The sequence below is a fragment of the Etheostoma spectabile genome, chromosome 19, assembly GCF_008692095.1.
Source record: "Etheostoma spectabile isolate EspeVRDwgs_2016 chromosome 19, UIUC_Espe_1.0, whole genome shotgun sequence".
Lineage (NCBI taxonomy): Eukaryota > Metazoa > Chordata > Actinopteri > Perciformes > Percidae > Etheostoma > Etheostoma spectabile.
Genome location: NC_045751.1, coordinates 9,498,393 through 9,512,827, shown reverse-complemented (window position 1 = coordinate 9,512,827; position 14,435 = coordinate 9,498,393). Strand labels below are relative to the sequence as shown.

The following is a 14,435-nucleotide window of genomic DNA, read 5'->3' as shown; positions in this document are numbered from 1 at the left end:
AGAGGTTTAGAAAAAGGCCCATCTCTGTAGGGATCCTTTCCGTAACGTTGTCTGACACCTTGAATATTAATCTGAGCCTGTCAGTGAAAAGAAAAAAAAAAAAAAAAAAAAAAAAAAAGCAGCACTTTTAATGGACCAAATTGAAGATTCACATTTACCCTATTCGGTTACATTACAGCCTGGGTTGTAGCTGCCTTTACACACACACACAGCGTTTTTATTCTTTAGATGGGTAAAACAGATTTCCTCTCTAGAGGGTGGTTTCACTTTTAAGCCACAAAAACACTGTCGCCGTCTAAATGAAAGGCACATGTAATGAAATATCACCCGCGAGCATGTTTGTGTAAACAGGGCCTAATAAACTGCTGGATCAAATTTCAAAGATTGTTGTTCCCATCACTCACACAAAACAGGAAATTGGGTCCAGGTTAAAAAAAAATCCCCGAAATGACCCTTTGAATATACCAAGCAAAATTAATTAAATAAATACCCCATTACACAGTTTTTATACTTAGCTTTAATAACCATATTTCCCAAAATTTCAAATTGTGACAAAATACCACCACAAAGTCCACTTAGTAACTACCTGCCCGTGTCGTGCCGTCTTAAACTTGAGATTACAGAGCAAATAAGTTTTAATCCACTTTATCAAAAATGACAACAAAGTTTAGAAACATGCATTTATTTTATTATTCATTTTCACTCGTAATAAAAATTGCATTCCTTTTCACTACAACCCTTTTTGTTATTTAGCATTTAATAGTTAACCTTTTGACAATCCTTAATTTTGTGTTTGTTTTCTAAGACAGGCCAGTAGCATTACTTTTTGTCAAGTTTTTGGAGAGCCCTCCCATCATAAATACATACAAAATGCAAAAATAATAATTCAGATAGTACACAGCAAAAATGCAACGTCACAAGGCCTTTACAGTTATATCCAACACAGCAGACTCCTCGTCCATTAAAATACTTTAGCAGTGTCTATTTTCTTAGATTAGCCACAAACACATTATACCTATTAATCTCTTGTGTTGTTTTTTTTAGTCACAAGTAAAGGCTTTTTCGCAGGTTCTTTGTGAGAATTGCAGCCCTGATGCAAGACAGATCCGGTTTTTAAAAAAGAACGATACAGAAAAAAAAAGGAATACAAAGACAGGCACAAGAAAAGAAATATTCATTAGATGGCTGCGGTTTGACGTTAAACATTAAAGATGGATTCAACATGCGTTTGTCCTCCAATGAGATAAATCACTCCGTTTAATATTACAAACCATTTACTCAATCAGTTTTCTTAAAAAGTTACCGATGTTCAATCAATTTCATTAGTTACTGTAGAAGTTCAATTCATTTTATCTTAGTTAAATTACCACTTAAAGTTACCCTCAGGTGGCTAAAAATACTTCCACATTCACCAGCTCCCTTTATCTCAGTAGAAAAAATACATTAGTGACTATAGCAAAACACATTTACCAATCTGCACAGTGCTTTAGCTCACAGAACAATTATTCAAAAAAGAGAAATCAAAAAAAAGAAAAAAAAGAAATCAGTCAATAGACACATCCTCTCAATTGCACAACCCACAGTCACAGCCATGCAGGCCAGTTCCATTCAGCAGCTGCCTTGGAAAAGTGCTTTAACAGGAATGGTGAAAATCTGAAACCACAAAGACTTCCTCCTTCCCGTCTCGAGCTCATTATGGTTGGCCGCCAAGCCGTAGATCAAACAAATGACCCATCGAATCTGCCCCCTTTAGTCTCGTCTCTCAGTGCTAAGCATATCCAAGTCTGCTCGAGTATTTAGCGACACGTGCACGACTCCGCCACCATGTCCTCCAGCTCCCTGTACTCAACCTTCTTCTTGTGCACAACTAACACGCTCATGGGCATGTACTTGTAAGGCACGCAGGACGGAGGGGGCACGTCCCCGACACCCAGGTCGTTGATGACCGTCTGGATGATGGCGTGGTTGGGGGAATGGAAGCCGTACGGCAGCACCCTCGGGCAGTTGCCCTGGCAGAACCGCGGGTTGTACACCGGCGGAGCGATGAAGTAGTGACCCCAGCCGAGCTCGTCGAACGAGAGGCGAAACGAGTGGAGCTTGCAGCGGTTCTTGGGCATGCTGGTTTTGTGTTTGTAGTTGGGGATGTCAGAGATGATGGAGGAAGAGGAGGAGATGGAGAAAGAAGAAGAGGAGGAGGAGGAGGAGGAGGAGGAGGAGGAAGCAGCAGGTGCGTTTTTCAGAACATCCAGCGAAGTGTCTTTGGCCTCTGAAGAGGAATGGTCTTTGGAGCGGCGGCGGCGTACCGAAGGATGCCACTGCCCTATTCGCCTCATGATGTCTTCCCCTTCAGCCCCCAGCAAGTCCCCCATCCAGTCCTTCACTTCCCTTTCCTCCTCCAGGTACAAAAGGAGAGATGGGACTTCAAGAGGTTCACCTCTCCATCTTTTTCTCCCTGGAGGACGAAACCCCCACCCCCACGAGAGGCTGCCGTCCTCTTCGTCATGCCGAGGCTCTGTGCACCAGTACTGGGCGGTGAGGGTCAGGTGGGCCCCCGGACCAAAGCTCTTCCCCTGCTGGACGTGCGCGGTGATGTCTGTCTCCGTCCACCGCTCATGGGGCTCGAGATTGACCAGGCTCTCTTTGCCCAGCGACTTGATCTGAGCCCTGCAGCGCGACAACTTGAGGGCCTGGGTGGGGCTCGAGGTTGGGGTGGAGGAGGAAGAGGATGAAGAGTTGAGGTGGATGAAAGAGGCTTTGATCAACTGCTCCGAGGGAAGAGTGTCGAGGCTGTACTCCACTGTGAAGCTGTAGTGGTGGTCTGAAGGAAAAGATGAAAAAAGAAAAGCATAAAATTAGACTTTTTGTGGTTAACTTTTTGTGGAGACTTTTTACCCAAGATGCCGAGTGTTTGTGTTTTTCCCCCTTCAAACTAGGGCATTGAGTGAGGTTGTTGCGGGTATTTGACAGGGAAGGAGTGTCTAACAAAAGACACCATCAAGGTGCATTATGGGAAGTGTAATATCCAGCGTCTGTTGGAATAAATATTGGACAATCCTTTTTAAATCTTACTCCTACCAACTTGAAAGGCAATATTCCCGACCCTAAACGGGCGCAAATCTGATTCTAATATATAAAAATATAGAAGAAAAAAAAAGACGCAATCGGTTTTAAACTTTTTCTACAGAACTGGGTATTTTTTGTTGTTGTTAAAACTCGTTGAGAATAAAACAGATGGCTTAGGTTGCTTCAGCGTGAGCAACGTCAACAGATTAGAGGATGGTAATCACATCATCTGTGTAGTTTTATCGATCTCCTCGTCCAAGGTAGTCAGCTATAAAAAGCAGAAACTATTCAGATCTCTTATGTAAAATAAGCAATGTTTGGATGATGTTGATTGCATGCACTGTGTTAATCATTGGAATGCTGCAGCTGTTAAAAGTGGACCTAATTTTAAATTGGCCTACTTCATATAGGCTACTGCTGGGTAGCTTATGAATGCATCCCTCCTGGATCAATAGAGTCGCACCTTTATAATACTTCATAATTTTTTTGTTGATTATATTTTGTATTTTTGATCTGAATCTGCAAAGTAACTGAAGTTATTGAATACAGCAGGCTAAATTTAGCATTTCCCACAGAGTAGAGTGGAGTAGAAGCATAAGGTAGATAAAAAAAAAAAAATAAAAAAAAAAAAAAACCTACTCAAGTAAAAGTACCTCAAATTCCGAGTGGATTTACAGATACCTTCAAAAGCAGCCAGGCCTAGCACCTACTCCAATGTGACTCTCACCTCTGGACGCCGGCAGGTAGTACACCGACGACGCCGACGGCCTCAGCAGGCGCACCGTGTTGGAGCCGAACTTCCGGTGCTGTTTGGGCCTGCCGTCCGGTTCGGCTGCGCTCCGGTACAAAGTCAACATGAACTGCAGGTTCTGGTCCGCTTTCTGCTCGTCCGTCAGCGGCCGGTGGTGCGCTCCTTTGTGCCTCGCGCTCTGATGGCTCCGACGGCTGCGCTTCATCGTGCGGTGATGAGAGGCCAGTTCCCGCCCGGCCACAACTCCGGTGCACAGCAGGAAGATGAAACAGGACAGGCCGCAGGCACGAAGTAAGCCGTGTTTGGTGCGGGTCGCCTTCATGTTTGTTATAAAACCTCTGGTGCTAGCGAGCTCCACCAACGAGGCTATAATTGGCAACCATCCTCTGCACGGCCGAGGGCGTAAATTACAGGCTCACCTGATCACTGGCCATTTTTGACAGTTAACTTCCTGAATTTGAAGTGACCCCAATTAACCCCTCGGGATAGGAGCGTAAGGACACGTCACCGGTGCGTCAAGGTGCGTAAAAGTGCGTCAAACGGGCCATTTTTGTGATTAATTTATTGCACAGATTATTTTTGTAAATCAAAAATCTTTTTTAACACATTATATTCCTTCTCATTGTTAAATAATGCAGTCCTTCTATAATAATAATAATAATAATAATAATAATAATAATAATACTTTGATTTAACATTCTCTTCACATTCTTCTTAAAAAATCTTCACATTGTACTATTCTTGATCAGGTCTAAACTGGAGGCCTACATTTATTCTCTTGAAGTGGTCTGATGGGAGGACATTTTGTTGAGCTGGTGTCATGCAGATATGAAACAAAAATCCTAAGTTTTAGCACCCAAAGTTTCGTAACTTTTGATTTAAGATAAACTTTACAAAGTGTACGTTGATTTTATACCAACCACCAGATGTGACCGAGCCAATAATTACTAACCTACATTTGAATCAAAGCGATTTGTCCCACTTTGTTTTGCTAAGTACGGAAATAAAAGAAATCAAGCTAAACTATAAGGCGAAATACTTACTTACTTACTTCTGAAAAGCTGTTTCATAAATAAAATAAATGTTTTGTGTGGCGAAGATAAGCAGCGAACTTTACATTTTGAAGATCAGTGATTTCCATGTTTAGAAAAATTAAGAGGACACAGGTTACACATATTTAAAAGCACAAAAAAAGCTAAACAACACAATTTAACACACATAATGTGCATTGTGTAAAGCAATGTTTCCCAAACTTAGGGTCGGGACCCAAAATGGGTCGCAGACCCGTTTTACTGGGTCGCCAATTGGCACAGAAAAGACTAAATGCTCAGCATGACCTCAGAATGGGGCACTTTGAAAAACCGAACCTAGACCAGATCAGCTGGTTGGTATCTTCAACCAGACACACACATCTCATTAAATTCAAGTCAGCATTATTTAAACAAACGTTGGTGTTGGGACTGAGGGACGATGGGAGGGGATGACAACATGAGTTGAGAAAGGGGTGAGACACAGAAAGGAGAATAGAGACCTTTTCTGTTTTTGGTTACTTTTATAATGGAAAAAATATACTTCATATACATTTAAATTCATGGTTTAGTCCGTAAATTTGGGTGCCGGGGAGACACCAAATTTGTCTTTTGGGTCTTGAGCTGAAAAAGTTTGGGAACCACTGGTGTAAAGGATGCAGTTTGATCGTTCCTGTGTAAGAGGTGGACATGTCCTTCTTTGGCGCCCCCTGGTGGTAGAATGAACATTTGAAACATCTACAGCAGGGGTCTTCAACGTTTTCCAGGCCAAGGACCCCCAAACTGATGGCGAGATGGAGCGGGGACCCCCTAATTATATATATTGTATAAAATTGTGTTATATCAAACTGGTCCTATAGTGCCATGTGTGCACTGATGACTGAAAGACATCTTCTGCCTCCATTTATCTGTTTACTACAGTGTGTTGAATTCATGTTAATGTGTATTTAAAGACATTTCAATTAGTGGAAAAAAATGCAGGGGGGGGGGAATATAAAAAAAAGTCTAATCAACCAAAACTTTTGCGACCCCCATGCAGTACCTCCGCGGACCCCCTAGGGGTCGCGGACCCCCTGTTGAAGACCCCTGATCTACAGTCCAAGGTGTTGACTTCATAAAATACTGTGCATTTACTCAAGTATACTTTACTTGTGTATTTCCATTTTATGTAACTTAATACTTTTACTCTACTACATCTCAGAAGGAAATATTGTACTATTCACTACAGTTATTTGACTTTTATAGTTACAAGTTACTTTTTCACATTACATAATGATATGATGCAGCACAATTCTACACAGTAGTATACAGAGTATCTACAATTGGCTCCACGTTGACATCGAAAATAGTTTTACATGAATTTGTCTGTGATAAAAACAGAATATCATATTCTAGGACAATATGGCACTTTTAAAGGAGACATTCTGCAGTGTGAGAAGTGTGAGTTTTTCTTTGATAAAGTACCTTTATGCTTAATAAAAAGGTGCATTTTTCTGATAATACTTCTAGTAAAGTAACATTTTGGATTCAGGACTTTTGCCTGTATGGATTAGTAGAGTATTTTTAGACTATGGTGTTTCTACTTTTCCATAACTGAAGGATCTTCTTACACCACTTTTTTCTACCTTGTTCTTTTGGTAAAAAGAGTTTTGGTTTGTATTGTTTGTTTTTGTATCCAGACTCCTCCCAGACTATATTCGTAACCTCTGATTGCAGTTGTTTTTTTTTTTTTGTATAAGTTGAAGCCTGAGAAGTTGTTCTCCACGAGGAGCTGCAAAATGGATGACATGCTGTTTCTGTAGAAGAAAAGAAAGAAACACAAGCTGTTGAACATACACTTGATCTCACTTGAAAAGAGCACTCACCACAATGTTACAGCTCAGAGTTTCTGAGAACAAAAAAAAGGGATGAAAAGGAAAAAATATGGTTTGATCTGACCAAAACAAACTCCTCGTGGTCTGGATGAGAAGTGAGATGTCTGGGCTTGTTCACATCTTTGATTCTCTTTATGGTCCCCCCTTCACTTGTTCTTTCTCTTGACACACACACACACACACACACACACACACACACACACACACACACACACACACACACACACACACACACACACACACACACACACACACACACACACACACACACACACACACACACACACACACACACACACACACACAGAGTTAAGTGGCACTGCAGCGTGGTGACATTCCACAACAGTGATTATCTCCAATCCCAATCATTTTAGTCTGCAGGCCGGGAGAGTGTGGGAAACACTATGGGGGATTGTAGTGAATGTCTATAAGTCAGAAATAAGTTGAATTACTGTGATAGAAATCCTTGTTTAAATAAACACTTTTAGGCCACACCTGTCTTTCTGTAGATGTATTCCATAATCTGCAGATGGATTTACAGCAACACACGTTCGTGTGTGCTCGAATGAGTGGGGCTAGCTGTGAGAGCCTGTACTTTATCCAACTTCAGGGTCAAACATGATCATATCACAGAGACATGTTGTCCCTGTTAGTACAGACAACAGAGATGCTTTGTATGTTACACATATTCAGCGTCATACCTGAGTCCAGGGGTTACATAAATAATATGAAATGCCTAATACACCAATGTCTTCAATCTTGGACTGCCATTACATTATTTAAAGAAAATTACAAAAAAAAAAGCTTAACTTTAAATGCCAGAACACTCCATTGTTTTGCAATGTTTTCATACAGTAAAACAAGAAACAGACCCTTTGTTGTCAGCCAAATAAAGTCCCGAAATTGTCATTGTGCAATCTGCTCCGTTACATTACAAAAAAGATGTTGCAAGCAGTACATTTGGCTCATTTTTAAAAACCTGCTTGTTAAATGTGTTTTTATTAGGGTTGTCATACAAGCAGACTGGTACGACTGGGGTTAGAAATGTGTGGGACGTGATGGCTAATGTTGTTGTTGGCATGCAGTAATATGTACTGTAGTTGTTCACACTGCAGGGCTTGAATGACAACTTTGGAAATATTTGCTTTCACATAAAAAACTGTGAATTTTCCCAAAGATGCTTAATCTCAGCAAAATGTACTTATATCGAAAGTGAAAGTCATTTGTATCCAATTGTTATGCAGCCTATTTCTGTTGCGGATGTAATTATGTGTAAGTTACTGTTCTGTTGGAGCTGGTCAAGTTGAAGCGTCTTTTGAGTTAAGCTACATACTGTGCGTGGGGAAGTTTAATCTGTAACCATGCACCCATGTATTATGTAAAATCTTAATATGCAAAGTTAAGTCAGCTACCAGATGAGTGGAGTAAAAAGCAATAATAGTGATAATGCATCCTTAAAATGAGGTGAAGTGGATGTATAAAGTAGTAGAAATTGAAAATACTCAAGTGCAAGGACCCCCAAAAGTACACTTGTGGGCAGTACCTGACAGTGGTGGAATAAGTACTCAGACCTTTTACTTAAGTAAAAGTAGCAACACTGCAGTGTTGAAATACTATGTCAAAAGTGAAAGTGAATTTGTTTTTAATTGAGTAAAAGTACAAGTACAAGTATTAGCATCTAACTCAAACTTTGAGTAGAAAAGTAAAACTTCTCATCATGCAGAATAGCCCATTTCAGAATAATAAATACTATTGTTATTGATACATTCACGTGTTCATCACATTAATGTTGCAGCTGATTGACGTGGGGTTAATATTAACGACTTTATATAGGTAGCTTGTGAATTAACCCCAGAATCAATGTCCTTTATTCATAACAACACATCATACTTTCAATATGGATTATGTTTTGTATTATTAATCTCGATCTGCAAATAATTTAAAGTATCAAACAAAGGTAGTGGAGTAAAAAGTATAATATATCCCTCTCAATTGTAGTGGAATAGAAGTGTAAAGTAGCAGAAAATATAAATAATTTCTTAGGCTATGTAAGGTATTAAATAAATTCGGCATCATGTTATCAAATTAACTGTTGATAGTTTTTGCAGGGGTAGGTGGCAAAGTGGCGGGTTTCATGTTTCAAAAGAGAAGCAGACATCCACTCACTTGGTTATTTATTGTAGTTGCCACCGTGAGCCTGCCCTCCGCTCTCATCGCTTCTCATTGGACACGTTCAGCCAGAGCCTTTGCTATTTGTGGGTCTTTCTGTCAATCAAATCCCGCCGTTCGAATAGTGGGCGGGGACCGCCTACCTCGAGTCACAAAGTTTTCCCTGAGATTTTCCGTCGAGCTAGCACAATTCACCGGAAGTATTTCATTTGAATGTCAAAATAAAAGGGTTATACCTGGTGTTTTTGGGTAAAAAGCGCATGAGTAGCTTAAAGTATGGAACGAAAAAGATCAGTAAAATTGTGTGATAAAGTATCAAGCGAGATTGGAACTCAAAAACACTCTAAGGTCTACTTTTCGTCGGCGTTAAACACCTTTGACCGGAAGTTGTAACCGACACATTGGTCATAACGTTGGCGAGTTTAAGGCACGAGCTAAAAAGTTTTTCTCCCTCCCCCTCTTCCACTCACACCGTCCTTCAACCCATCCATCCATTCGTTGTTGTTGTTAGAGCGGTGATGGAGAAGCAGAGGGACCGCGACCGGTGCTGCTAGCTAGCAACGATTCAAGCCAGGCTAATAAACAGAGACAGAGAGAAAGGAGAAGAAAACAAACGGACCGGAGGGAGAGAAATGGAAACGGTTGAGCAACTCGTCTCTTTCCACCACATTCAGGTCCAATTGAGCGGGGGCGCGCCTTGGGGGTTCACGCTGAAAGGAGGGCTCGAGCACGGCGAGCCACTCATCATCACTAAAGTAAGTTGACCATGACATTATTGATTTATGGCTGAAAATCTAAATGACATGAGCTAAAACTGCTTAAAAGTGTCCCTAATGTACTAACTCGAGTATATACTGCACTATGTCACATTTACATCACATTTGTATAATATCTATGTATATATTTACACTTTTGGTCTCATGTTTCCATAGTATTTCACTCAAAATGACCTCAGGGATTTTTATTTTATAAGGATGTGGTGGTTGGAACACTCCAGCTCCACCAAAAGAGCAGTTGTGGTTGTTTTTTTTAGGCTTTTGGGACTGCTTTCTCATTCATATAGTGCTTTACAGTCTGCTTTTCTGCAGATTCCTTGGTTTAAACTTTTCAACCCAATGCATAAAGTCTTAAACTCTTCGCTAACTGCTTTTCCTGCATCCTCTTCTGTATATTTGACTTCTGCACAGCTAGTTCCACTCTTCCTCCTCCACTCCTGCAGAGAATTACATGTAATTGTCCTAAAGCTCAGGCAAGTTGATGTTTGTCAGCTGTCACATAATGTAATGCAGTGGTTGGCTTCTCAAACCTGGGGGTCAAACCGGTGCTAAAAAGTGTCCCAAGGGGATCCCTGGCAAAATGAGGCTCTGTTCGTCTTCCTGTCACTTCATTCGCTGAATGGCCAAAACCACTTCAGATGGAGTCTGAGGCGGACATGTGCACTCCAGTGGGGTGTATGTGGGAATCCTTGAAAAGAAGGATTGTGATTCTCTGATGAGATTCTTCGAAATTGCTCGCATGCTTGTTTGTAACATATCTTACAGATTATTGACCCAATAAACCAAGAATTATGGGAGTTGATGGACAAGCGGAATGATGTAGTGTTGTTATTTGTGCAGAGCTCTAAGTGGGTGTGTTTTTTAGGGGAGTTTGGAGGCTTTGTAAGAGATTAAGTGTGTGCTTTCAGATCTTTTGACATGACCTCGTCTTGTGCAATAAAGATGTGGGGGCCGATGTTTCCTCACGACCCCTTCTCACGGTTTCACACCGCGGGCAGTGAGCTGCTGGAAATAAGGACGGTGTCTTTGAATTACTGCAAGTAATTATTGGTGTATGTTCTGCTGAGGGTGGTCTGTTATTGTGTGTGTGTGTGTGTGTGTGTGTGTGTGTGTGTGTGTGTGTGTGTGTGTGTGTGTGTGTGTGTGTGTGTGTGTGTGTGTGTGTATTCAGTCCAATGCATAGGTAGGTTGACTGACATTCAACCTCTGCCCTCCCTCTCAGTCTTTCCTTCACTGTCTCTCGCTCTTCACTCTGTTGAAAAGTTGCAGCAGCGGTGGTGTAAATGTTGGCCGGTGTACTTCTATATTCACCACAGCAGGGAATGGAAAAGCCTGGCTCAGTCATCTGGAAACACACACACACACACACACACACTCACACACACTCACAGTAACACCGCCCCTGGGAAAATGTGACTGGGACTGCACAAGGAGATAAAAATCAAACTGCTCTATGGCTGTTTTGTGTTCAGTGGCTAGTTAAAACACACACAACAAAGTAGCCCAGACGTTGAGTGCTGGACAGGAAGATGTGGTGCAGAAAAGTGTTCAATGATTAAGTGTTAAGTCCTTGAAGGAAAGAGGAGAAAGACAGGAAGACAGATTAAAGGTAGAGTTGAGGTATATGTAAGAGTGTGTATGGAAGACATGAGTGAATAATGTGTTTTAGGTTTAGAGTTCCCCTCAGCCTCCTCACAGGTTTACGGTGTCTGTATGGACCACACCTGAATACAGTCAGAATCCTCTCACTTCTGAGAGAAAGACCTCCAATATGGCTGCCAGGGCATTCTTAATGCCACCTGAAAGCACTTTTTCAAAGCATTTCTTCATAACTTTTAGTCGATTGCCTAATAATTTATATATATATATATATATATTATATATATATATATATATCTCCAATTCATATTTATATTGTCCCTTATCTCGTACACATTTGTCTATTTGACAAAATAATCTTAACTCATGGGCTTCTTACTATCTTTTTCCACATCTTTCAGCCTTCATCCTCTCATGGAGTTAGTTAAGTTGCCATAATGACTGTTGGAAGGAAAAGGGGGGGGGGGGGGAGGTATTCATAACATGCTGAGATTTATGCCCGAGAGAGTATCGCAGTATAATTTTTTTGGCCTGTGCTGAAACAATTCACAGATCAGTCGAATGAAAACTAGTCCACAACTATTTCAAGAATAGATTCATCTCTCAAGCCTTTTAGATCACATCACACACCCCAACAAAAAAAACAACATTTGCTGGTTCCAGCTTTTCAAATGTGTGGATTTTGCTGCATTTCGCTGTATTATATCATTATTAATTGAGAATGGTTTGGTTTTGGACTGTTGATTGGGAAAAAAGAGATATTTTAAGACATCACCTTTAGCTTTGAAAACTTGTGATAGGCATTTTGCACAGTTTTCATTGAACATTTTATTGTATCCATCAATTTTCTGCTACTTTTCCAGATATGGGTCGGGGTGGTAACAGGCAAAGCATCCCAGAACCCATTCTCCCGACATACCAGTCCCTCAAGGATTTCGAAGCCTTTTTTTGAGATTGTTGCAGCCCAAAAGGCCTGTTGTTGCGGGCGATTTTGTAAAGAATTGCGATGAAAGTTGCAATGTTTCTTGTATGTTTGTTGCAATGAAGTTGCGGGAGACAGAGAAAGTTGCAAAAAAAGTTGCAATTTTTGCGGGAATTAAAAGGAAACTTGTTTTGGGGAGAATAAAACTAGTCTTCTGTAGACTGAGTTTTCCTAGTTACCTTACCAAAAAGGTTCAGGATGCTGCAATTGTTGGTATAATATAAAAGTGGCTGGTGGATTTAAGACGAAAAAATAATAATTTATTGAAAAAATCAAATTTGAACATTTCTGTCAATGGCTTGTTGATCTTTACGTTGTTAGTTAATTTTCTTATCCTAGCCTGGGACACACATTCATACCGTTTGATAAAGGACTTATTGGACTTTAACTTATCATTGCACTTACAAAAGCGAGCGTACCTGTCCTCAATTTAGGTCTTCCTGTCTGTCTCATCTCCGGTTTTTCTTGCATCCACCATGTGTGTTTGTGTGTGTGCGTCAGTCGCGGGGGAAACTCAGCAGCTCCGTCCGCTGCAGAGAGCCGACAGGATTGAAACGGAGTGAAAAACCATTACAGCATACATTGATGTTAAAATGTATACAGGTTGGCAGGACGGTCTGACATGTTTTTTCATGGTCTTTTGCTTTATGTTTAGTTGGTAAATGTGAGACGTTCGAGTCACACACGTCTCGTTTAACAAGGAAATGAATATGGCCACGTACAGTGGTGCTCAAAAGTTTACATACACATGCTTAAGTTGACTAAAAAGAGGAATAAAAAAATCATGTTTTGGAAATTTATTTTAATACCTAAATTAAAAAATGAGGTAAAATCCAACCTTTAAGGACACCAATTTTCTTTGTGAATGAATAACGTATTGTAAATAAATAAATGTTCTTATTTAAAATACAGGGGTCATAAGTATACATACCCCTATGTTAAATTCCCATAGAGGCAGGCAGATTTTTATTATTAAAGGCCAGTTATTTCCTGGATTCAGGATATTATGCATCCTGATAAAGTTCCCTTGGCCTTTAGAATTAAAATAGCCCCACATCATCACATACTCTTCACCATGCTTAGAGATAGGCATGGTTTTATTTCAGTTAGACTAATACCTGGTTTGATTTGCATTGAGAGATGATTTTATAGAAAGTATCCCATGCCTATCTCTAAGCATGGTGAAGAGTATGTGATGATGTGGGGCTATTTTAATTCTAAAGGCCAAGGGAACTTTATCAGGATGCATAATATCCTGAATCCAGGAAATAACTGGCCTTTAATAATAAAAATCTGCCTGCCTCTATGGGAATTTAACATAGGGGTATGTATACTTATGACCCCTGTATTTTAAATAAGAACATTTATTTATTTACAATACGTTATTCATTCACAAAGAAAATTGGTGTCCTTAAAGGTTGGATTTTACCTCATTTTTTAATTTAGGTATTAAAATAAATTTCCAAAACATGATTTTTTTATTCCTCTTTTTAGTCAACTTAAGCATGTGTATGTAAACTTTTGAGCACCACTGTATGTGTGACGTCAACCCGTTCTCACTCCTGCTTGGCCATTGGCTCTCAGAGTCGTGCTGATACAGAGTCTGACAAGTGGAACTGCAGTGACTGGTTAAAGTAGCGGGAAAGTCTGATTATTGGTCAAATTTGCAAAAATGTTGCACTGATTGGTCAAAATTGCGAGTTGCACCAAAGTCACAGGGATTGGTTGAAATCCTGGAGTGACTGACAAACTACTTCTAGTACTTCTTCCATGGGGTATTGAAGACATTCCCAGACTGTGTTGTATATAGATATAATCCACCCTGGGTCTCCTTCCAGTCAAAAGTGCCAGAACATTAATCAAATAATTGTTACTTGCAGCCCTGTAGGATATAGTTATTTCTCAGATATAGATGTCAGGTTTAAAAAATGCTTACAGTGAATTTTGGGAGTTGTTTTGTGTGCATGTGTGCTAGTCTCCAGTGTAACCTTGAATGAGTGAGTCTACCGTTTGTTCAGGCAGTTGTGGAACATCTGTATGAGGCAAAGTGTGCCTAAAAAATGTGCCAGTTGCCCTTTCAGAATGTCCATATTTTGGGGGAGTGTGTGTTTGTGGCCCTTCTGAGAGTGTGTTCGGAGGGGGAAGGGAGGCTGCCCATGTCTAAGACAGCAGAGGGATATAAGCCATTTGGTC

General features: G+C 40.5%; 2 protein-coding genes across 2 annotated transcripts in view; one reads left to right on the top strand and one right to left on the bottom strand.

The window, feature by feature from the left end:
- Positions 1–1,625: 1,625 nt before the first annotated feature.
- On the bottom strand, positions 1,626–4,310 carry bmp15 (bone morphogenetic protein 15). Its single transcript, XM_032499437.1, has 2 exons — positions 3,791–4,310; positions 1,626–2,818 (listed from the first exon to the last, which is right to left on the bottom strand). Exons 1-2 carry the CDS (start codon positions 4,134–4,136, stop codon positions 1,797–1,799), a joined length of 1,368 nt encoding a protein of 455 aa, XP_032355328.1. The 5' UTR covers positions 4,137–4,310; the 3' UTR covers positions 1,626–1,796.
- Positions 4,311–9,341: 5,031 nt separating this feature from the next.
- Positions 9,342–14,435, top strand: part of shroom4 (shroom family member 4) — a 68,942-nt gene continuing 63,848 nt past the window's right edge. The window contains exon 1 of the mRNA XM_032499375.1: positions 9,342–9,640. Within this exon, the coding sequence (XP_032355266.1) occupies positions 9,518–9,640 (123 nt within the window). The 5' untranslated portion in view covers positions 9,342–9,517. The remainder of the gene's footprint in view (positions 9,641–14,435) is intronic.

Excerpts from the sequence above, each read along its gene's own strand:
- bmp15 (XM_032499437.1), bottom strand. The coding sequence starts at position 4,136 with ATGAAGGCGACCCGCACCAAACACGGCTTACTTCGTGCCTGCGGCCTG. Across the intron at positions 2,819-3,790 it reads CTACCTGCCGGCGTCCAGAG|ACCACCACTACAGCTTCACA; the intron begins GTGAGAGTCACA and ends CTTTTCCTTCAG.